This window comes from Patiria miniata, unplaced genomic scaffold (genome assembly GCF_015706575.1).
Source record: "Patiria miniata isolate m_02_andy unplaced genomic scaffold, ASM1570657v1 HiC_scaffold_7, whole genome shotgun sequence".
NCBI classification, from domain to species: Eukaryota; Metazoa; Echinodermata; class Asteroidea; order Valvatida; family Asterinidae; genus Patiria; species Patiria miniata.
The window spans coordinates 35,587,708-35,611,965 of NW_024037074.1; the positions used below are offsets into that span (position 1 = coordinate 35,587,708).

A 24,258-nucleotide genomic window follows, 5' to 3' on the forward strand; every position below is an offset into this window, starting at 1 on the left:
GTGCGTAGTAAAATTCCCAAGATTTCCCAAGAATCAAGAATTATGACACTTAATGCCTACTTCTGGAACTACATGCAGTGTGCCCCCCTCCCCCAAAAAATGAACCTTCAAAGCTCTTTCTTTTTCACAGCGCAAATATTGATACATATAGGGGTCTAGTCAACCCCAAAAAAGTCGATCGGAAAACATTTTATTTAGTTATTATGGCCTATCAAAAAAAAGGGGTGCCTTTTCATTATTTCCCTGGTCTTTATGCCTGTTGGGGTGAGGGGAAGTTTTGCTTTCTTTGATTTTTTTTTTTTATCTTTCTCTCATTTATTTCTAGCAAGGGCGCCAATCGCTTCTTAAAAGTGTGTGTGGGGGGGGGGGGAGACAGTTGAGCACTAATGCTAGTGCGAAGCTCTAACGGCGTGGGATTCGGGGCCCGCTTAAGAGCCCCCGAAAAAAATGTGATTCTAGACGCTCTGTGGGTGCAATTTGAGGCAATTTCTGACCACTAAAACCATTTTTTTTTCTTGAGAAAAAGATCATCTTTTAAACATCATTTCGAGTTTGGAGTCATTGAATCAGCTATTCTGAGCTATAGTATCATTATAGTAGGCTACAATTTTTCTTCGGAAATGAAAAAAAGTGGGGGGGGGAACAAAACGATATGATATCCCCCACACACTTTAAAGAAAAGGGGGAGGGGGAATCCCCCCCCCCCCCGTCCCCCACCGATTGACGCCCTAGAACTCCCCCAGAATAACTCCCCCTCCCACTAATGATAAATAGATAGTGTTCCAAAAGCTAGACCCCCAAAAAAAATGACTGAGAATGTTGTCGGCTGGCGGAGACAATGAATAAGGCAAAAATGGTTCGTGGACAAAAATTTCTATCGAACAAAAAGATTTTGCCCACATTTTCCTTCCTTCGATCGGTACGGGTTTACGCGGTACCATTATATTTAAATAGCGCCCCCAATCGGTAAGACTTTAGAATTAGTCGGGTCCCCGAAACCACACACCGCATTGAAATGTGCACACGATGGTAAAAACTCGACACATGAGTCACGGAACTTTAAATTTACACGTCACCGACAATGACCGATGAGTTTTTGGCAAGTGGTTTTTCTTTCATTTACAAAGGTAAGTCGAATGTGTAGGTCAACTGGCTGTGTTTCGTACGGGTGATCGTGTAGTATAGGGTTCTGTTCCCTAAAGAAAACAAAATCCACTTGACTTAGCTTAGTTAGTTGGCGACATTAGACATGTTGGAACAACGCATTGGCTATGACCGTCTGGTTCCCTGACTTACAAATGTAATAGTACTCAACATCAGAATCTTTGGCTCTTGGGAACCAGACTATCAACCGAATGGTTCTTCTTGGACTTTATTTCCCTTTTTTAAAAATGTATGTACTGGACTACCTCCGTAATTAATAAAGGCCACACTTGGAACATGCACCCGAAAGCCATAGAAAATTAGTCCCCCATTTTTCAGACGTCTATTTTTCGTGTAATTTTCAGGTTTGTTTGCATACATGTTTGCGTATCTAAATTCCAACACGAAATTACAAGAAAAATAGACGTCTGAAAAATGGGGGACTAATTTTCTATGGCTATAAAGAGTGTGAGTATGTTTCTAAAGCGTAAAAAAACTTTATATATAGTCCAAATGTGAAAATTGAAATTTGACAAAGTTCTACACTTTCGGGTGCATGTTCCAAGTGTGGCCTTTATTTACGGAGGTAGCCTAGTCCAGTAAATAGGCCAGATTTATGGGGCTAAAAAAATCAGAAAAAATGTTGCAACTTGACGCCACTTTTTTCTTCATACAAAATGATATATCACCTCAATGAAGGTCAGTCATTGCAAAAATGATGATAAGACATGAATCTGGGACTGAGAAACATTTCCAATTTTATTAGAAAATACTTGGAAAATTGTCTTGACTCTCCTAAGTTAGACTTTGTACACAACTGCAGAAGTGGCGTCAGGTTGCAACATTTTTTTTCCAAAAAATCCTCCATGGTTCTGAAAATAAAATTCTTTGCCCGCCGAGGGCTACAATGTCAAATGAATGACAAGCCGCTGGTCATGCTTGCAACTGAAGATTGACCAAAATCCAATTATTAACCCAAAGCTTTTCTGTCTATCTACAAAGTACAATCCCAAAGTTTCATCACCATGACCACTTCTTGCCATTCTTTCCACCGTGGGAAAAAAAGTATAAAATATCACCCGCCGCCTTCATTTGAAAAAAAAGAATGGACGAGAAATTACTAATTTTTTTTTACTCAAACTTAAACTTTCTTACAGTGACCAGCATTTCATTAAACACCTCGGGGACAACTGAACAAGACTAGCACAGTCATGTTGTCTGGCAGTACCAATCTTGGCAGGGTGGACTCCACATCAAGGTGAGATGGTATACAAATATTGAGTGGATCAGCGTGGAATGGGAGGAATATTATCACAAGGTAAAATCTGGACTTTATTCGCCTCGTGAACTGGAAAAGTCCAGATTTTACCGAGCGATAATATTCCTCCCATTTCACAATTTAAAGCCACTCAATATTTGTTTTATATAACTGACATATAGATCCTTGTCATTTGATATATTTGAAGTTTTATTTCAATACAAAATGGGTGAAAAATGTATTTCTCTCTTCCAAACCATCCCTTCACGAAAATGTTTGAACCCAACGCTGTAGCGCTGGCTCTTTGGAACAATACGCGCTACGCGCAAGGCTGACCGCGCACACCAGCATGCATTTGCACACAAATACCGCGTCATGGAACAAGCATGATCCTAACTGTTGAATAGTATTTCCCATTGCCCATGGGCGGATAGTACTTTTTTTTGCCCCGATGTGAATGGCAGTAATAACAAATGACTCGTGATGTGACTTCCACCAATCAAATGACAAGGATCTGTATGTCGGTTATATAATATTCTCTGCTAAACATTTGGCATTGTGATGAGCTGAGGCGTTGGGTCATACTATTACCATCAACGGCCGTTAAGTGCAACAGTTATCGTCAACTTGTCTTCACCTCCTTGAAAACACACTCTAAACATAGCACTGTATTATAATTAGCCAAAAGAGAATTTTGGCTGGCTAACTTGTGTTTTTTATTTATGAAAACTGACCTTTCTTCCCCCAGAAAATGACCTTTAGTAACGCAGCAGCTGGTGGCCATCTTGTCTTTGTGCGGAGCCCGGAGCGGCCGGACTGTACCTCTTTTTAAGTATGGATGTGAAGGGTACCATTATTTTGCCAAAGTCCACACACCTCTCCTTGAGAGGTATAATCCTATCACCCCCAAGCATTATGGTATAGTCTGCACTGCCCGTAGAGGCAAGATGGCTGCTGACATTGGCTGCAAAAAAAAGGCCTATTTTCTGGAGACAAAACAAATTGCAGTTTTCAGATGTCAAACGCGCATTTTCAAGACAGAATCTCCTTATGGCTCATATATTTCTATGGTGCTGTCTCTCATTTCTTAGCGTTTGGTGTGTTTTAAAGGAGTTGACAGCTGGTCAACGATAAGTGACAGCAAGCTGACAGTAATTGTGGCAGTTGACGGTAATTAATAATTAGCTCAGGTATGCGCACGCGTATGTCCACTCTTACTGGGGCTGTCAAAAGTGGTCAAGAGGCATCACCCACTGTTCACGTGCAGAGTCCAAACTCTACAAACCGTAATCATTGTTTTATTTAAGTTTTAAAACCATAGAAATTGATGATGTTTATATTTATAGACTGGCGCCCTACATCATCTTGCTGGTCATCACCAAATGCCTGAGGTCACTGGGCCTATTTCTTGCCTACGATGTGCTCAAGGTCGTACATCTCATCATCTTTGTGTTCCTTATCAAAGCAGGGTAAGTCGTCAGTAGCCAGTGCTGTAGTTCAGGTACGTGTACTTCTGATGGAACACAGATACACCACATGTCTGGTCAGAAGTGAATCACAAATCAATTCACAGGCTTAGTCGTAAATGGCGGGGGATGCAAAAGAACGAACAGCAGGGTAGGGTGTGCAGAACCAGTGTCGTAGTGGACGCACTTGTGAGGGATCAAAAATACATCACAAGTTGATCTCAATTAATCCCAACTCTCTAGGCATTTCTGCGAGGATGCAACCTCAATCTTGCAAAAGCTTCCAACTGCCTCCATGTAAAAATTACAGACAGCCTCAATCCTGCAAAATCCTCCGTTGTTTCTTGAATGTGGTCCTTGGAGGGGTGACCACTGCCTCAATCCTGCAAACTCCTCCAGCAATCACTACCAATATGTTGAGGCAGAGCCAGTGACATCTAGGAGCAGTGTGGATGATTTAAAGTATAATCTAGGCTTAACTTTATGAACAGCCTAGCATACACAACACAGGGTCTGGCCCAAGAGTTGACACAGTGCATCCTCCAAAATCAGCCACACATATTTGCCATATAGCCTCAAAATCCTGCATTTTGCAAAGAGCATTTTGGGGGCTTTGGGAAGGTTTAGGGTTAAAGCACAAGTTTAAATAATAAGTTGATTGCCAAGTCCAAGTGACAGGGGATCAACAATAAAAACGGAATGTCTGAGTAACAGTTCATTTGACAATGTTGTGATTTGACTTTGGAATAGATGACTTGGGATTAACTTGTGATGGACTTGTGATGACTTGTGATTTGTCACAGGTACACTGACTACGACACTGGGGGGACATTTTCAGATTTTCAAGAGCATGACCCTGATTACTGTAGCAGAAATTCTGAAGCCTTCCATTTTTTGTGACACGGGCTAAAGAAAACAACTGGAACATCCCCCAATTTGCTCCATGGTCTCTGATTCAACTGCAATCACTTGCTAGTGGTCTTCTTTGTACAAAATGTATATGAATAGACTGCCATTCAACTTAATATCAGAGAGTTCCCATCCATTTGATCAACATTACAGCTCTGGAGTGTTTTTGTAAAGGCCCAGTGGTCATTGAATACAGCAAACTATACCCAGTTGTTGGGAGGACATTTCATGTGGCACCCCACTCGTCACTTTTTGTTGGCATGACTGTGAGCTGGATGGAAACTTCCGATGAAATCAGATAACTCTTTTTCGGTTTGACAAAAAATTAGGACACATTTTTAAATCTCTGATTTCTCCCACCACTAGTAAGCACAGAATGGTGATCATAAGAGTGGAATTCTGTAGTAAGCAGAGCCGTGAGATTTGGTCCATTGCTTGACCCTGACTGTGTTTGAACTCCCAAACTGACGCTGGGCCCATTTTCTACATTTTCCTGTTACAGGTCTGCTGCATTGTTACTGCCTATTCAAAGACCGTTTTCATCAGGAAAAAGACTGACCAAACGACAGGTGAGATAGACAGTGTTTGAATATGTACATGTGTCGTATATACATTTGTAAACAAGTCATTGTAATTCATAAAAATCATCACAAGTCACCACAAGTCAATCACTACTCAGTGACAAGTCATCCAGATGCTAGTCAAAATACAAGGTATCAAAAGTAATTTGTTACAAAAGCATTTCTTTGTCATTCATCCCCTGTTACTTCTGGCTTGGCATTTGATCTGACTTGCAATTTGACTTGCTATTGTCTTAGTAATAATGATAATAATAATGGGTTCATATACATGTATAGCACTTTCTACTAAGATCTAAGCGTTTTACATTATTATTACCCCTGATCATTGGGCCAATGAAACATTCCAAATACCATCTCAGCTCCCTGGGGAGTATATAGTACATGCAGCCATTTTGGCGCAAAGCAGCTAAAATCAATCACACTAACCATCTTTGCCTTCATCACAGGTACCCATTTACTCCTGGGTGGAGAGAAGCAATGAGTGACAAAGTGCCTTGCCCAAGGGCACACGCACCATGACCCCAGGCTGGACTCGAACCCACAACCTGCAGAATTACCTGCAGACAACGAATTCAATGCTCCAGACCATGAGGCCACGGCACACCATTCTTGTGATGATCTTGATTGCAATTCTTCATTTGTAATTTTTCAAACATTTTTGGGTGACCAAAATGCAGTATGTATCGAAAGCTGTTCCAATGCAAATTAAAAAATTTTGGGTGCATTTCTTTGGAATATATGTCCAATGTCAGACGAAAGCACATATTGGTCCCCAGTTCACTGTAGTTGTCACAAGATCTGAATTGTTCTGTGTACTCTTCCCTTTTCTGTAGTGGATACGTGTTTTCCGCCATGCGTTCTTCGGTGCCTTGATCACACTACTGTGGATATTTGGATTGACGCTGTGTGGAACAGTCAGGTAACACTCTCCTCAATCTTTAATTCTGATCTGACATTTCAGTGATCTTTGATTAATTGTTTGATTGATGGTGTCAACAATTTTTGCCTCCAGTATTATTCCTTAACCCTCCTACTGATTAAACAGTCACAGACAGTCAAAATATCTATCCACTTCCCCTGCTGTACATTTAACACAGGCTAGTCACCAGCAGTCAGATCATATGGCAAGCAAGCACTGTGACTAGTCAAACTCAGACCATGAACAGACAAAGCAGGCAAGTTGTGGGCACAGCTGGCTTATCAATTACCCACAAGCAAAGTTATATCAAGTTACATAGACAGTCACAGCCAGTCGATCCTGCTTTTATGTAGGCTGGGAATTCTTAACTGTTGAAAACAGTCACTTGCTTGATGTTGACTGAAAGGACAACTTGGCACAGAATGTATGTTTGCATAGGAGGGTCAAAGGATGCATACGTAAACAAGTTATTGTATGTGCTCTCTTACAAGTTTGACTTTTTTGGGGGGACACATTTTCAGTTTGCATTTTGTTTTAAGAAAAAATATTTTATATTTAAGTCATCTGCAACCCTCTGCAGAAAGCTTCGATTTTTAAAGAGTAAACAGATCAGCCCTGCAAGTAGTCTGGTTCCTGAATTGTACATTATTGATTCTGATAGGAAATGGTTTCTTATTAAGGGTTCTTCCATGGAGTCCTGGTTAGCTAACAAGATAAAATTGACAACAGACTTCCATGTTTCTCCCCAGGACTATTCTCCTGTTTGAGCACAGTGATGTCGTGGTGTCGGCAGCAGTTGCTGCCCTCTTCACTGGAAGAGGAGGGGGACCCTCAAGGGTGAGTCAATATTCTCCAAATTCTAATGGAGAATTGTCTTCCCAGTGTAATAGACAAACACTCAAACGTCTTCAGTTTTTGTCAATGGATTTTGCTGTTGTTCAATATGTTTGTACTATCAATGCCTGTACTCTCAATAACTTATCGCACAAAAACTGCTCTGTCTGTTACTCCCTGTACTGCCCCAAACTGCCCCAGCACTGTATGGTGTTATGGATTTATTAGAGTGTAAATACAATGTATTACAATGTATTACAGGTGCTGATGGTTGAAACTTGTTAAGGTGCCTGTGTTCATAAGATAGATACTTTACTGCAATAGTTTCAGCAGAGTTAAGATCGATACTGATTTACAATTTGGTTAAAAATATGAATGTAACATTGTGGGGAGTGTGGCCTAGTGGTTAGGGTTTGTGTCTGGGGTTCCAATCCAGCTGCTGGCCACATGTTGTATCCTTGGGCAACACACCTCACCCCCACTTGCCTCTCTCCACCCAGGAGTATAAATTGGTACTGACATTAGCTGGGGAGTAACCTGCAATATGGACTATCATCCCATCCAGGGGGAGTAGAAATATTCTCATTCGTTTCATGCTACTGAAACCGGAGATAAACACCGGCCTGATGGGCCTCATTGGCTCGGGACAGACTTTACTTTACTACTTCCATTGTATTCTATTCTGTCTGCAGACAAGAGGGGCTGTAGTGTTCCTGACAGCAATTCTGTCCCTACTGCTGTTTGATGTCGACCTAAAACTTACCCAAGTGGAGCACCGTATCCTTTTAGTATAAAGATAATGTACATGTACCTTCTGATAAAACCAACCTTGTGGTCTGCTTATCAAATGAAACAGTTTGACAAAGTAAAAGAACGGAATCGAGATTGTAAATGTATTTCCCCTTGCAGTCATTGTGTGGGTCTCTAGCTTCAGATGATGATCTGAATACATAGATCAATAGTTAATTGGATTAGTACTTAACATATGTACTCACAGCCGAGGGTCACCACAACAGTGCAATAACACACATCTTCTATCAGTCCATCTCATGGCTAGGGGTATCAGACCACAGGGTAAGTAGACAAAAAATGGCAGTCCTCTTCAAACTGGACAGACCAGGGCCCAATTTCATAGAGCTGCTTAAGCAGAAAATTTGCTTAAGCACGAAAAAACATTGCTTCGTAAAATTAGGTTACCGGCCAAAACTCCATGTGATGTACATTGCTTGTGACTGGTATTTAGCTGTTGTTTACTTGCATAACAATTGCATGGAGTTTTGGTCGGTAACCTGATTTTATTAAGTAAGACGTTTTTGTGCTTAAGCAAATTTTGTGCTTAAGCAGTTCTATGAAATTGGCCCCTGCTGATGTATGTGCTTTCAGTTTTGTATTATTGGAAAGGAATAGAATATGTGCATGAACAGTAGATTGTGCTGCAACATCACTCACACAAACGTGTGTTCACCGTCGATCGTGGACGTCCTATTGCCCCTCGTTTGTTTGTTTTTAGGAAGACTCCCATACATGCCATAGGTTTTGTACACGGCCCCAATCGCGGACGTATGTTGGGAATCGTGGACGATATTGTTCTCTTTTGTTCTCTGGTATTTTTCGTCCACGGTTTGAAAAGATGAACACGTACGCACGATTCTAGCAGGAGGGACACACCACCTGTGTGAACTGGTTTGCGTGCATATATGGCGTGACGATGTATTTTGGTCTTAACCTTGACCGAACTCAACCCATCAAAGCCCAACAGCAGGTTTTGTTGAAATCTGTTGGGATAGGTACGGTACCCCTAAACTGATGGAAACTAAGTCCACCAGTGTGTGTGTAAGATTTTTCATATGGGTGTTGGAATTTACCAGAATGGGTATGGTTCCTAGTAAATTATGCTGGGGAGTTAGGGTTAAAGCTATAGTCCATCATTTGTAATTAGTGCATTTTGTTCGTTTGAAGCAACAAAAGTGTTCAAAATCTAATGAAGGATACTGAACAACTTACTTGATGAAGTTTCAGCTCGGCTTCAGTTGTATATTCCGAGAAAAACAGCATTCTAGAATCTCAATTTCAAATCAAAAGTTGCTAAATCATGTTTCGAATTGTTTTGAATTGCAGCTTTACGCGATGTTGCGCACTGATCCGACAAATTATAGCAACCGTGCGCGCCTGTGCGTCGTTCCAATGCTTGTGCACGCTGCGCCGAATAACAAAACGAACTACTAATTTAAATTTTCCTACGGTGCTTCTTAAGACGCACCGTTGGAAATGCCTTCTTTCGTTGATTTCTTCAAAATGAGAGCTTGCCAGAAAGGATAATTTCACAGGGAGTTTAGTCCCCTTACTATCTTTCAACCAGTATGTTTTTCAACAATAATTACGCCAGTTACTTTTTTGGATAGCTGCAAATGATGGACTCGGGCTTTAATGTGCACAAACCAGCGTCATAAGGCGTTCAACCACTACTTTAGGTACTGCTGCTGCCATGATAACAAATGCTGTTGAAGATTTGCTTTTGTGGCTTTTGTTGCTGCTGTTGCTACTACTGTTGCTTTTGTAGAAGCTCATATTGTTGTTTATCGCTCACAGGGAGGTGTTCTACTGCTTGTGCTCATGCTGTGCATCAACGTAGCCTACAAGAACACATCCAGGAAGCTGTCAGTAGACATCGGTGGTTCCAAGCGACTGCACGCTTACTCCACCCTACTGCAAGCCATCATGCTGCTGCCATGGGCTCTCTTCCACATGTTCATCCATGATGTAAGCTCATGTTCAGTTTTTGTTTTATATTAACTGTATTTATCTGTGTTGGAAGTGTTATGTGGTTTAACTTTCCAAATCATGCATTGAACCTGTGATGTCGGCACTGAAATGTTAGGGCCACTGTTTAAAAATGTCTTTTTCGAGATACTGTAAATTCCATTTCGGCCATAAAACTCTGCAGGAAAATCTGCCATGTAGTGGATGTTCACTGAAAACAACTTAGCAAAGTTTTCAGTCAAAGAATTTTGCAGCAGAATTTAAATCTACAAAAAGTCCTTATTAGGCTGTAAATTATGATTGAAATTGAGCATGTTTACGAAAGTAACTTTTCCTTTTTTTTGTGCCTGTTTGTGTACACACACTTAAGCATTTTTCCCAAAAATATTTATTCTGTTTGAATAGTGAATGCCATTAGTTCCCTTCTGTTTTCCGATGAAGCAGAAAGTCAGTGGCCCAAAAAAAGGTTAACTTGGTAGAGGTTTGAGGAATCACCTATTCCCACTGATCTCTAAAAAAAAGAGGAAAAAAAAGAAGCTAAGGCCAAAAAAAAAAAAATTCGGTCTCTGGTCAGACCAAAGTTCCGGAATTGACGCGGCGACGCGTTTTTTTTTTTTTTTTTTGCTTTTTTTTTTTTTTCTTCAAGCTTGGATTGTACAGACAAGGTGGGGTACTATTTTGCTTTTTTGGTGTCCTCATGTACATTGGTGTCCTCTATAATTTGCCTTGGTGCTTTCGATCATTTGCCTTGGTGCAATTTCCCATTCCTTGGTGCTCTTTGGTAAGCTGTTGGAGCTACCGCGGAACATTTTGGAAAAAAAAAAGATCGACGCGCATGATTAAAATCGACGCTGACCAGTGACCGACTTTTTTTTGGCCTAATCTTAGATGAACCAGTGGTGTGACAGTGGAACGTCGCTATACCGAACACTACTACACTGAACATTTGGCTATACCGAACATCGTGCTTGGCTCCTGATTTTTGTGTACAAAACATACCAAACAATTTTTTTGAAAAAATGTCAACACAAGAGGGGCAAGTTGCTATTTTTTCTGCCAGGAATAGAAGGGTAAAGCCACCCATTGCTGTAGGTAGTAAGCTCAAAAACTGTGTACCGTAATTTCCTGCGGATAAGGCGCGCGGCGGATAAGGCGCAGGTCCCTAAAATCACCCAAAAAAAATTCAAACGCCAACAGATAAGGCGCACCGCCGCATAAGACGCATGTTTGACCGCACACAGAAGAACACCAGGCGTCACCCGGTGTCGGTACATCGCCACAAAGGGGCCATTGTGTTGCCTTAGAACGATCACACTATTCGGAGGATGAATTAAGCCGTGTCCGCACTGGACTTTTTTTTTGGAAGGTTTTACCGAGACGATAGTAAAATGAGAAATGGTCAAATGTGACCACTGTCCGCACTTGGACTTTCGACACGGGAAAATTTACCCAGACCGCGTGGGAGAAGTAACCGAGCTGTCACAGTGTCAGTATAATGACTCACCGTACGCAGAAAACAAATTGCCGATCACATTTTCAGCCGCCGATACGCACAGTAATATTACACACGCCATTTGCATGCACAACATAATCGTTTACACGATATTATTTCATCTTGACACGCTAAATCTTGACGAAAAGGCCTGTAATTCTGACGCATTTGTGATGCACGTCGTCGAAGCCATGCCGCTGTACGATATTCCGTGCGGCAGCAGTGCCATCAGTATTCGTTGGTTCCCATCGCATGCTTACAGAATCGAAGCTATGATGTGGGCCAGGAACCAGTGACTACGGCCTACATACGGTACCGGACCATGATGTTCCGTGCATGACTACAGTAGCGTATCAGGACGAATTTGGATCGTAGAAAATAACATACATCGGTGGAGAAAGAGAATTTCCGCAAATTAATTCTCAGAACGTGATCTCTCTTCTCTGTGTATGTATTTGTCCGTTGAAATATATATTTTAACGAGATTTTACCGCTCGGACTTGATGATACACGGCAGCGTGTTTCTACAAAATTTTCGGCCACACGTGCACTGAGGTTCGCGCGGTCTCTGTATGCATAACATGGCGCTCGGCCGGAAGTACGCTTTCCTGAGCCGCTTTTACCGACTCGCACTGTTTTCATCTTGATCTTCAGGCTTGCAGACTTCGAAGATATCCTGTACAATAAACACCCTCAACGTTCACACAATAGAACTTGAGTGAATGCGATTTCCAAACGTTTAAGTAATTCTGATTGCAGCATTTTCGGAATGAAAAAATGGCCACAAAGAAAAACGTTTGTATGACGGCATTGTTGGAACGAAAGCACGATCACTAAGGGGGATCAACGCATTGCGGCATTGTTGGAAGGAAAGCACGATCATGGGGGATCAACACATCGCGGCATTGTTGGAATGAAAATATGGTCACAATGTCTGGAGAGTTGAGCCTCGGTTGACCGCATTATGATTGCGGCATTGAAAGAATTCTTCACACAAAGACCGTCACTTTGAACTCAAGCGACACCAGATAAGGCGCACCTGTAGATAAGGCGCAGCGATGTTTTTGTGGTCTAGAAAGTCAGATAAGACGCGTCTTATCCGCAGGAAATTACGGTAATTACATAATTCAATAGTTGGCACGTGTTCAAAGTCGTCTTTCAGTAACTACCAGGGCATGCAGGGTGAAGTTCTAAAGGGCGCTATTTATTGAAATGTGAATACCGGAGCACCAGCAGTTTAGAATCCCTATACAAAACGATCGCTATTACAAACAATTTTTGTGGATCCTGCGATGTTCGTTATAGCGGCGTTCCACTTTACCTCAAGAAGAACCATCAACCAAGGAGCGTTGCGAGAAACATAATTTGCCAAGCAATTGAGAAAACAGTACACTTCATTTATTATCCGATGAGGAATGCCCAATCTTAAGTACCGTTCCTTTGTCCCTACAGAGTCTAGTCCTGTCCTGGTGGACCCTCCTCTTCCCCTTAGCAGCCATCGTCCTGATTGTCTTCATTCTGGACTACTACGTGGACTCTGTCTCAACCAACCGCCTCGACGTCTTCAAGACCAGCCGCTACGGGGCCTATGCCATCTTCACCAGCGCGTTGCTCCTGGCCTACTACTGGAGTTCCGAGGGCCCGGGGGCCGATGGCATCCTCGGCAAGATGGGCAAAGGTGGATTGATGGAGCATGGGCTGTCTGGAGGGGTGGTGTTCAGTGGACTACTGTTTATTTTGGGTGAGATTTAGCAGAGTTTTTTACGTGTTCGTCAAAAGTCAAATCCAATCAGAAGTCAGTTACAAGAAATGTCACAAGCAACAGGGGATGCACAGTGACAAAGAAGTGCTGTGCCCACAGATCATTTGAATATCTCCTGTACTTTACTTGGTAATGCATTACTTGTGATTGACTCGTCGGGACTTGACTAACATGTAATACGTTTTCGAGCATTGGAACTTCCCAAATATGGACACACACCCCAGCATTGGTAAACTCCTCATCTGTTTTAGGCACTTAATAAAGGTTCCCGATTTATTTCATTTCAGCAACAAGAATTTTGGGCTTCCCCATCCCAAAGCAAAACACCAAAGGCAGCCTGGTAGGCTACACCGCAGGGGGGCTCCCCCTATACAACTTCACGGGGGACGCCCTACACAGAACGTCGCAGTCCATCATGACCATATCCAAGAACATTCTGAGACAGATTTTAGAGGAGTACGACTCGCGGCAGATCTTCTACTACCTCTGTATCAATTTGGTGAGTTTTCAGAGCGACTGAGTTTCTGGCAACTGAGCTTCCTTGCCATGTTAGCAGTTCTTAATACAGTTGCAACATTTTTAAGTGACACACATGTATAATATATTATGGGAAATATCTATTCCTATATGTGTGAAATTAGTAAGGTACCTTATTATTAAGATTGGTATATTTCTTAAAGTACACTTTTCCACTATTTATAAACGCTCTCTCATGACAATTGAAGATGCTGTTGCTAATATGTCAGCTTCTAAAGACAAACATCCTACAGCTTTTAGAATTTTTCTGTACAAAATATAAACCCAAAATATATTCTTGGAATATTTGTGTACAGTTATAAATAATCTCATTGACTGGCTGTGAAATGAGCAAATTGCACTCTAAAACACAGAATTCGTCACAACAGAAAAAAAACCCAAAAATTTGCTGCTGAAGCAGCTGTAACAGAGCAGCATAAAAAACACTATTATTGTACAACTTGTTCCTTTAGAAGTAATGAATTTGCCATGGAGAGTCCATTTTTCAAGTTTACGGTCAACAAAACACGGCCCATTTGAATGAGTGTCAGTAGACAACTCAAGCTAATTTGTTATAGATTGGGTCATAGCGTTCTGCCGCCTTACAAAAAACACCATACTGATAAAAAGAAAAGGATAAAGTTATACTCAAATCATATGCTTACAAAACTACTGACAGGAAAAACTAACAATTTCAAATGTCCCACGATGCAAATTGTCGACCATCTCCCACGATGCATTTGGAAAAATGAACTCTCCGTGGCAAACTCTTGGTGGCGCACTGCATTGTGAATTGCCAAAATTGATTTGATAAATAAGTTTTTCTGTATTAGGCCCCCAAAAAAAATATTCGGTCTCTGGTCAGACCAAAGTTCCAGAATTGACGCGGCCACGCGGCTTTTTTTTTTTTTTTCTTCAAGCTTGGATTGTACAGACAAGGTGGGGTACTACTTTGCTTTGTTGGTGTCCTCATGTACATTGGTGTCCTCCATAATTTGCCTTGGTGCTTTCGTTCATTTGCCTTGGTGCAATTTCCCATTCCTTGGTGCTCTTTGTTAAAAAAAATTGAGGAGGTGCGGAAATAGAGGGCGCTGTTGGAGCTACTGCGGAACATTTTGGAAAAAAAAAAGATTGACACGCATGATTAAAATTGACGCGCACGATGACCAGAGACCGACTTATTTTTTTTTTGGCCTTAATTTAATTTTTTTTTTTTTTACCAGGCTTTCACCTTTATTGAGCTAGCCTACGGTGCCTGGACCAACAGCCTAGGCCTGATCTCAGACGGATTCCATATGCTGTTTGACTGCACAGCGTTGGTTGTTGGTCTGTCGGCAGCGGTCATGTCAAGATGGAAGGCAACTAGGATCTTCTCATACGGGTAACTGACTCGGTGACATAACTAAGTCGAAGGGGGGGGGGTGGTGTTTGGAAGGGCATGTCCCCACGAGTGTTATAATTTAGTCCATTACAAGTCCTCTGCACTGCCTATGCTCGAAGTGGACATGAGTTGGTTCCTTCACTAGTTTGTGCCTGGAAACAGCTGCAATGAAATTGAACTAGATTTCAACAACATAGGGCTGGATAGCTCAGTTGGTTGAGCACTGGAATGGCAATCTGGAGGTCACAGGTTCAATCCCGGCTGCAGTCAATCTCTTTGTTCAACTTTGAAATTATTATTATGCACTAAGTCAGTGTCCCTTTATGGTTTTATTTTTTAAAAAAAATTTAATAAAAAGCCGTATCCTCTTTGAGTGATTCCGTTTGCTCTTTCCCGGGTTTGCAGCATTGCCAATGTTGTAAGCGTCGTGACTTTGAGCGTGATCCCTGGCTACATGGCATATACGGGTTTATGGCTTCTGACTAGCGCCCCTTGAACAAAGACATTAACCCAATGGGGAACCCCAACATAGGCCTGGATAGCTCAGTTGGTAGAGCACCGGAACTGCAATCCAGAGATTGCAGGTTCAAACCCTGCTCCAGTCAAATTCTTCATTCAGCTTTAAAATTGGTTTCAATTTAATGATTTATCTTAATTGTCATATCATGATTGCTCATCACTCTCTTTAACATGAGCCTTCTCTTCTACATTTAATGTCTAAACCTATTTGATCGCTCCACAGGTTTGGGCGAGTAGAGGTGCTATCAGGCTTCGTCAATGGTCTCTTTCTGGTTGTCATTGCGTGTTTCGTCTTCATAGCAGCCATTGGTAGGTTGCTTGACCCGCCTGAAATAAACACTGAGAAATTACTGGTGAGTGCCCATTTGGAGAAAAAAAATTGCGTCTGATTTTTAGTCCAAATTTTCAAAAATTTATTTTAGGATCTGACTGTTTTTACATGAACGGAAAAGTCAATTTTTCCAAATTTTGGAGGTGGCAAGGTAATGGTAATGGTTGATTTAAAAGAAGAAAGGGTGATTAAATGTCTTATTTTTTTCAAAACCACATACAGCTCACAAAGCACATACATTGTAATACTACAAAACTCATTCTCACTGATTCTCTACAATGTTAAGTCCTTTAAGTGTTATCTCGGAATGTGTCATGTTGTGTTTTCATTCTTGGGTAGTTATTTTTTTACATAAAGTCATACTTTTGAGATACAAAATAGATGTTGGGGAGGTAAGGGGATGAAAAGATTATTCAAAAACTACCATTAAAATACAGGATACAAAGTTTAGAAAAGCTAAGCAAGTTTTCCTCGTCATCAAAATGTTCAGTTTTTTGTTTTATCAATCCATTCCACTTTCTCTTTCCAGACCGTCTCCATAGCCGGTTTGCTGGTCAACATGATCGGCATCTTTGCATTCAGCCATGCTCACAGTCATGCCCACGGAGGGGGCGGAGCCTGTAGCCAGTCACACGGGGGCGGGGGACATGCCCCTTCCGGTAGTCATCATGGACACAGCCATAACAGCTCGAGCCATAGTCACAGTCATAGCCATGACTCCAGAGCACCTGCTAAGAAAACCACCAACTCCAATATGCAAGGTGAGACTTAAATACCAACTCCAACTGAAGTTACAACACCTATCAGTATACGGGGTGAGTTAAAAAAAAAAAACGCATCCCAAATGGCAGGAAATCAATTTTGAATGAAGTTTGGCCTGTAGCACTTGCAAAGACTAAGATATGAAAGCCCAGTCATTAAGCTTTCTTTTAGTTCAAGATTCATTTATGTACTTTTCAAGTTACGGCATTTTGAACACAAACACCATTTTAAAGTTCATTGCACGGATCACAAAAAAAGTAGGTGTTCTTTCTGCAAAATGAAAACAATTCTCTTAGAGATGCATGTGAATTGTTTGAGGTTTGATTTTATGAGTCTATTCTAAATTGTATTGGCAACAGAAAAAATGCATGAAGAAGCAAATTATCCTGTATGCCTTGAAGAGTGATCTTGTAATTTTTTTTCTTCATCTTAGGCGTCTTCCTTCATGTTCTGGCGGACACCCTCGGCAGTGTCGGAGTCATCGTCTCCTCCTTCCTGATTGGTCAGTTTGGTCTCCTGGTTGCAGACCCCATCTGTTCCATCTTCATCGCCGTTATGATCTTCCTGAGCGTGCTGCCGCTGCTGGGACAGACGGCAGCCATTTTGGTTCAGCGGATCCCACCGGAGCTGGAGAACAGCATAGCTGATGGCCTCAAGAAGGTGCCAGTTTCTAGAAAAAAAATGTCATTGACACGACGCACATGCGTGCGCGGTTGCTATAATTCGTCGGTTCAGTGCGCGACATCGCGAAGCTGCAATTTGCTCAGCAAGAACGTGTCTCGAACGCTGAATTCAGGCCCAATTCAAAACATGATTCAGCAACCTTTGACTTGAAATCATGATCCTAGAATATTGTTTTCTCAGAATATACAGCATTCACAGAGCTGAAAGTTCATCCGGTTAGTTGTTAAGCACCCATCTTGAGATTTTGAGCACTTTTGTGGCTTTCAACGAACATAATGCACACAGTACAAATGATGGACTGTACCTTTAATTTTTTTTTTTATCTTTCAGGTCAAACTATTGGATGAGGTTCTGTCCTACAGGGAGCACCATTTCTGGTGCCATTCTGCCGAAAACTTTGCAGGAACACTCCACGTGCAAGTCACAGCCCAAGCTAACGAGCAGAAAGTGATACAGCAGGTACAAGAAAATAAAAAAAATAAAAAGTGGCTACTAAGGCCAAAAAAAAAAAGTCTCCGGTTTCTGGTATGGAGCTTGCCCAAAAAGTGGTGCGGCGACGCGGCTTTTTTTTTTTTTTTTAACCTATTTTTTTTGCTTCAAATGTCGGCTGATGACTGCAAAAGGTGCCCGACTAAACTTAGTGCAAATATATGGGAGTCCAGAGAGGCCACATAAAGCTTATTCTCGACCATAACCCAATCTAAAAACACGTTAAAATTGTGCAGCAGCAGGATTCCAGTCATCAAAAAAAACCTTTTCATTTTGCCGACGCGCATGGCTACGGCGACGCGCGTGCATACCAGAAACGGGAGACTTTTTTTTTTTGGCCTAATGTTTGGTTGCACCTCCTAATTTTCTGGGGGGTTTTTTTTGGGGGGGGGAAAAGAAATTTAGTAAAAGGGAGTCGAGCCTTTGCCATCTTCAAACAATTTTGTCAAGTCCTAAACTGAAGCCATGCCGTGAATCCTCTTATACCAGAAAACCCGAATACAGAGCTTGTATTTTTGGGGGTTTTTTTGCCCGAGCCCTCACAGTATTTCAACCCTCTGTTACCTCAAGCTGTAACCACATTGGGGCAGTTTATTACCAGATGAATGCCCAACACCAGCAGGGAACAATTAGTACCCCTAGACTGAACAACTTGTGGGGCATGCTTGTATCTTTTTAAACACATGCGGATTTTCAAAAATTTAATAGCAAGTGTAATATTTGTTTTTATCAAGTAATGAAACCATCTATTATTTTTTGAGTCATTGAAAATGGTGCCTGAACAACAGAAATTCTGAATTGTGGGATTGTACCTAGGTCTATGTCCATACGTGCAGCGTGTAGTTGACTCTCATTAATACAAACGCGTTCGGACCTAGCCAAATTGTTTGTTATATCAGAATTTTGTATCAAGAGGAACATCAGTCCCATTCATTGCGCACATAAATGCACAGTCGGGACCAAGGCTTTGTGTTTGCTATAACCAGAATTTGTATTATCAGTGTTTGTACTAACGAAAGTCGACTGTACATTGTGTATGCGATTATGTAACCAGATAATATTACAGTGGGCTGGGTGAAAGATAAGCAACAAAATCCGGTATGGAAGGACCCTGGGCCCAATTTCACGGTGCTGCTTAACAGTTAGCAGAAAAGTTGTGCTTAGCATAGCAGAAAAATTTGCTAACCTTAAGCACTATTTCACGGCGTGGATGTGCTAACGGTCGCGCGTGCATGGTGATTTCTATTGTTACGTCACTAAGTTAAGCAGATTTTTCCTCTGGAGTAAGCGTGCCTTTTGCTGGGCTTATGCTTACGGTCTCCATGAAATAGACGGAGGCTCTGTTAGCAGAAAATCGTGTGCTTAGCAGCACCGTGAAATTGGGCCCCTGGTCCTTAAAAGGCAAAAGCACATCATGAAATATAGGTTATTATTGGTTGACACATCTCCAGGGGTTGAGCCTCCTCTCTAGCTCGAAAATCATTTTAAAGCCTTAAATGTCCAATCTAACCTCTGGCCTCATGTTTGAGGATTTCATGTTTCTGAAGCAGAACAAATATTAAGGCAGAGTCCTCCAAGTCCGGGGTCTGAAAATCTTGTGAAACTCAGAGACAAAGCCAAAGTTTGGAAAACCCTCTCATGTGCCACTATTGCTGAACATGAAACATAACATGGAGTGATAAAGAGATGCTCTTCACAAAAGACAGAATTTCAACTGTGTTGGGGTGGCTGTCCGAAGGCATATTTCCAATATTGTCCTATTGCCCCTTTCACTCATAAATTCAAACCATGCAAACCCTCAAGTCTTATTTGAAATCCCGTTACAGGTTTCAGCCATCTTTAAAGAGTGTGGCATCCAGAACTTCAGCGTGCAGGTAGAGAAGGAGGCTTACTACCAGCACATGTCTGGCCTGAGCGTAACCTTTGACCAGATGGTGGAAATGACCCAACAGCTGAACGCTATTGGTCAACAGGATGATGGACTCTATGATATCAAAGCTGTCTGAGACCCTGGGGCATCACTAGAGGGGGTATGGAGGGTTGACCTATGCCCTTTGACCAGATGGTGGAAATGACCCAACAGCTGAACACTATTGGTCAGCAGGATGACGGGCTGTACGATATCAAAGCTGTCTGAGACCCTGGGGCATCACTAGAGGGGGTATGGAGGGTTGACCTATGCCCTTTGACCAGATGGTGGAAATGACCCAACAGCTGAACGCTATTGGTCAACAGGATGATGGACTCTATGATATCAAAGCTGTCTGAGACCCTGGGGCATCACTAGAGGGGGTATGGAGGGTTGACCTATGCCCTTTGACCAGATGGTGGAAATGACCCAACAGCTGAACGCTATTGGTCAACAGGATGATGGACTCTATGATATCAAAGCTGTCTGAGACCCTGGGGCATCACTAGAGGGGGTATGGAGGGTTGACCTATGCCCTTTGACCAGATGGTGGAAATGACCCAACAGCTGAACGCTATTGGTCAACAGGATGATGGACTCTATGATATCAAAGCTGTCTGAGACCCTGGGGGAATCACTAGAGGGGGTTTGGGTGTGTGACCTGTCATCCTTGACTTTTGACCTGATGGTGGAGATTACCCAACAGCTGAATTTGGTAAAATCATGCACCTTTGGCAAAGAGGCCATCCAGAGCAGTTCCACCTTTTGTCGGATGATGTCCGGTTAAATTATGTTGTCCGTTGCAGTCTCTTGGCAATTGTAAGGTTACATCCTCCCCTTGCGAATTGGTCTGACAGTGCTTGTGATGCAGAGCTTTGCAAACAAAATTTCTAACACCCCCTCCAAGCCATCCAATATTATATAATTATTATTACTATAATTGTTATTTGTTTTGTTGGCGGTGTCAGAGGGGGAGGGGGGTTGTGTTTCAACCCCCCCCCCCCCTTTGATCCGCACCTGCCTTTGATTCATGGTAGCAGGTCTGTCATGAAACACATTTCAGATAGGGAGGGAAGAGAATGAACCACTTACAAGGCATACAGCATCACTTGCACCTATCCCCAAAGTAACCCACCGAATTATTATCAAAAAGCTTACTTGGGTTAAAGATGGTACCGGTACTAAGCACACCGTGACATTGTTCCGTCTGGCGTGTTGTCATTAAGAAGAAATCAAGAAACGTAGGTGATCTCCAACGATCGGTCAATTGACTGATATTTGGAAATACATGTAGAGAGAGTTATAGACGAAATCAAGTTTCGTGTTCAAAAGGTTTTGCATGGTTGTGTTTGTTTTTTCACGTCTTTTCTTGCGAAGTGTAGTATCGACTGATCTGGAACTTAGGTACTGAACATTCTTCGGAGGATTATGAGTTGTGTTTTTATTGTAAAAGAACAAAATGCATGAAAAGTAAATGATCCTATATGCCTTTAAGTCTTGGTGTTTTTGTGGGATAGGTTTGCAAAGTTACGTCTTTGTGTAAATACTGTATATTTATCTGCGTTTGCAGAAGTAAAATAAAGTTAATGTCTTTAAAAAGAAATCAACTTCTATTTTCTGGGGTTTTTTTATACGTCAGGTTGTCTTTGTTTTCTAATAGTGAAAATAAATGTTAAAACGTGACCTTCGTTAGTTTTTACAAAACTTAACATACAGGTATGGACTTCAATTTCATTTCTTCCCAGAAATATCCGGCATGCATTATGATAAAATGCTTATTTTTTTTTAAAAGAAATTACTCTTCTAAATGCAGACATGGGTTTTGTTTGAATTGGAGCAAAATTTAGGTAATTGTCGACTGATGAGTCGAATTTACCGCTCATAAAAGAGATTGTTACTGTTAGTCAGTATGCTCATGGTCAAAATGAGTCTAGCGTTATGCCATTTTGGGTACATTCTTTGACATTGTCGAGGATTATTATCAAAGCATTAACGAACCCAAAATAACTCAGAAGAGTGCCGCCACGCTGTCGGGGAGGTAGTCAACCTCGTCCCCAGTGCTTAATTTATTTCCAACCTCGTTTGCAATAGTAAGCCCTGGATAGGAAACTTTTTTCCTGTATCCTGATTAGATACTGCAATTGGCTACAAATTGATTTATATCGTGTACTTGGTGTTGTTATTCACAACATGCAGTACGTGTTTTTGCAATCATTTGTCCACACCACCTCGAAAATATAAATTTCCTTTTTCCAGTTTGTTAATATTAATATTATGAAATGTGATACTGCATGTTGTCTCGTTAAGTTCGTCACAGTTTAATTAAAATAAAATCGTGTTTTCGCAACTCACGCCATGCTCGCGCTGCGACGAATTGATTCTGTTTTACCCCAGACACCGCATACAAAAACAAACACTAATGTAACGCACAGGCCGGCACCAGACTATTCCTCATTTGCATACGTGTTCTAAAATCTTGCACATGCAAATGATCAAATACCAGGGTGAGAGAGCAGGTAGTGGTGGGCGCGTACTGCTCGACACCCTGGGGACGAGGTTGGGGAGGTGGTGTATTTTTTTTTTAGTTAAAAGAGGGCCTACAATTGAATACCCACTTTCCCGAACTTTTTGGCTGCGGGGCGACCGTTTGAAAACGTTGAATAAGCCCAAAAGGAGACTTGTATATTGAGACTTTTTTTGCATGAATGAAAAATTGAATTGACATTGCATGCAGTACAGTCTGGACAGACCTTTGGGGGGGGGGGGGGTGGAACATATTTCATAATTTGTGGGTGGGGAAATATTGAACTACAGGGTGAGTCAAAAAAAAGCGGAACCCAAACCCCAAACAATATATTTCGTAATCAAAAAAAATGTAGCACCAAAAATAATAATGACTGGAAAGCCAATTTCAAAAGCTACTTTTAGATGAAAAAATTACTGAAATTGCTTAATCGTTCAAAGAATATCACCATTTAAACGCAACTACCCTAAAACCTTTCTTGTCCAAAAAAAAGCAATTTATTGTGTGTTTTGACTGTGTGGAACAACAAAGAAAATGACACAGAATACTTGTTTCAACAACTGTCACAAACTGTAGTACACAATATTTTGATTAACAACCCTGGTTAGGCAAACAATATGATGTATAAAATCTACTTTTTGAAAAGACGGGCTTTCAAAAGGACTTTGTTGCATATTCTTAACGTTTAAACTAAGATTTCATCGCTGGTGATGTTTGAAGACAATTGTGACGACGATTGTTGAAATCGCATTTTTTGGACGAGACAGGTTTTGGGGTCATTGGGTTTAAATGGTGATATTCTTTGAACGGATTGACCAATTTCAGTAATTTTTCCATCTTAAAGTAGCTTATGAAATTGGCTTTCCATTCATTATTATTTTTGGTGCTACATATTTTTTTAAATATGAAATATATTGTATGGGGTTTGGGTTCCGCTTTTTTGGACTCACCCTGTATATTAGTACCGAAATATTGTCAAACTTTTATGAAATTGGCTCAAGTAGTCTAATAAACATCAAAAAGAAAATACAAACTTGTATTTCACTTTTATGTGGGTGGAGTTAAAGGTTTTTGATTTTAAAAGAAATGGGGAATGATGAAAAAACAATTTTGATCTTATTTATTTGTCTAAAATTATACAACAGCTGGGAGATCTATCCTTGAAGCAAATTCAAAACAAACATAATTTCGGACGATTAAAAACAATATTAAACGAAAAAAGAGAGTAAATTTGGCGTACATTTTATGTCAATATTTCAGGTGTCAAAGAACATGTGACAATATTCGAGGTACGTTTTTAGAAATATTGGTATAAACTTTTATTTCGCCGATTTTTCAGACCAGAAATGAGACAAGTTTGGCCAATTGTGTAAATTCACACTATTCCTTCCACTTTGGAAAATTAAGTTTGCTTTGCCAAGGCAAGCCTGGCCAAGACTTACCAAGACTGGATATAACCTGACGAAACTGGCCAAGACTAGTCAAAACTGGCCAAAACTGGCCAAGACTGGCAAAGGCTTGCCAAGAATGGGCGAGGCTGGGTCGAGAATAATAAGAATAATACTAATCGGCATTTTAAGAACGCTCTTATTAGTAAACTAATTCACAGCGCTTACAGTATTATTACCCCTGATCATTGGGCCAATTAAACATTCCAAATACCATCTCAGCACCCTGGGGAGTATAAAGCTCGATGCTGCCTGTTAGGCGCAAGCAAGCTAATTCAATCACATAACCATATCTCTGCCCTCACAGGTACCCATTTACTCCTGGGTGGAGAGAAGCAATGAGTGGCAAAGTGCCTTGCCCAAGGAGGGCACACGCACCATGACCCCAGGCTGGACTCGAACCCACAACCCGCAGAATTACCCGCAGACCACGAATTCAATGTCCTTAACCACGAGGCCACGGCCCTCCACACAATGACCAAGGCTGGCAAAGACTGACCACGACTGGCCAAGACTAGCCAAGGCTGACAAAGACTAGCCAAGGCTGACCAAGACTGGTCAAGGCAAGGCT

At 41.4% G+C, this 24,258-nt stretch overlaps 1 protein-coding gene and 1 non-coding gene across 2 annotated transcripts; both read left to right on the forward strand.

The window, feature by feature from the left end:
* Nucleotides 1-994: 994 nt before the first annotated feature.
* On the forward strand, nt 995-21,322 carry LOC119745539 (zinc transporter 5-like). The gene is made up of 17 exons (XM_038221934.1): nt 995-1,127; nt 2,301-2,401; nt 3,748-3,870; nt 5,279-5,345; nt 6,191-6,276; nt 7,026-7,113; nt 7,803-7,887; nt 8,108-8,184; nt 9,700-9,870; nt 12,815-13,103; nt 13,412-13,623; nt 14,864-15,021; nt 15,764-15,893; nt 16,401-16,632; nt 17,067-17,293; nt 17,648-17,776; nt 19,633-21,322. The coding sequence occupies exons 2-17, from the start codon at nt 2,355-2,357 to the stop codon at nt 19,810-19,812; spliced, it is 2,301 nt and encodes a 766-aa protein (XP_038077862.1). The 5' UTR covers nt 995-1,127; nt 2,301-2,354; the 3' UTR covers nt 19,813-21,322.
* Trnaa-ugc lies at nt 15,553-15,626 on the forward strand. Its single transcript has one exon. It is a non-coding gene; the product is annotated as a tRNA-Ala (tRNA).
* Nucleotides 21,323-24,258: the final 2,936 nt, after the last annotated feature.

Bases quoted from the DNA above. Each gene is read 5' to 3' on its own strand.
- LOC119745539 (XM_038221934.1), top strand. From the start codon at position 2,355: ATGTTGTCTGGCAGTACCAATCTTGGCAGGGTGGACTCCACATCAAG. The intron at 9,871-12,814 runs GTAAGCTCATGT...TTGTCCCTACAG, and splicing joins TCCACATGTTCATCCATGAT to AGTCTAGTCCTGTCCTGGTG. The intron at 13,624-14,863 runs GTGAGTTTTCAG...TTTTTTTACCAG, and splicing joins ACTACCTCTGTATCAATTTG to GCTTTCACCTTTATTGAGCT.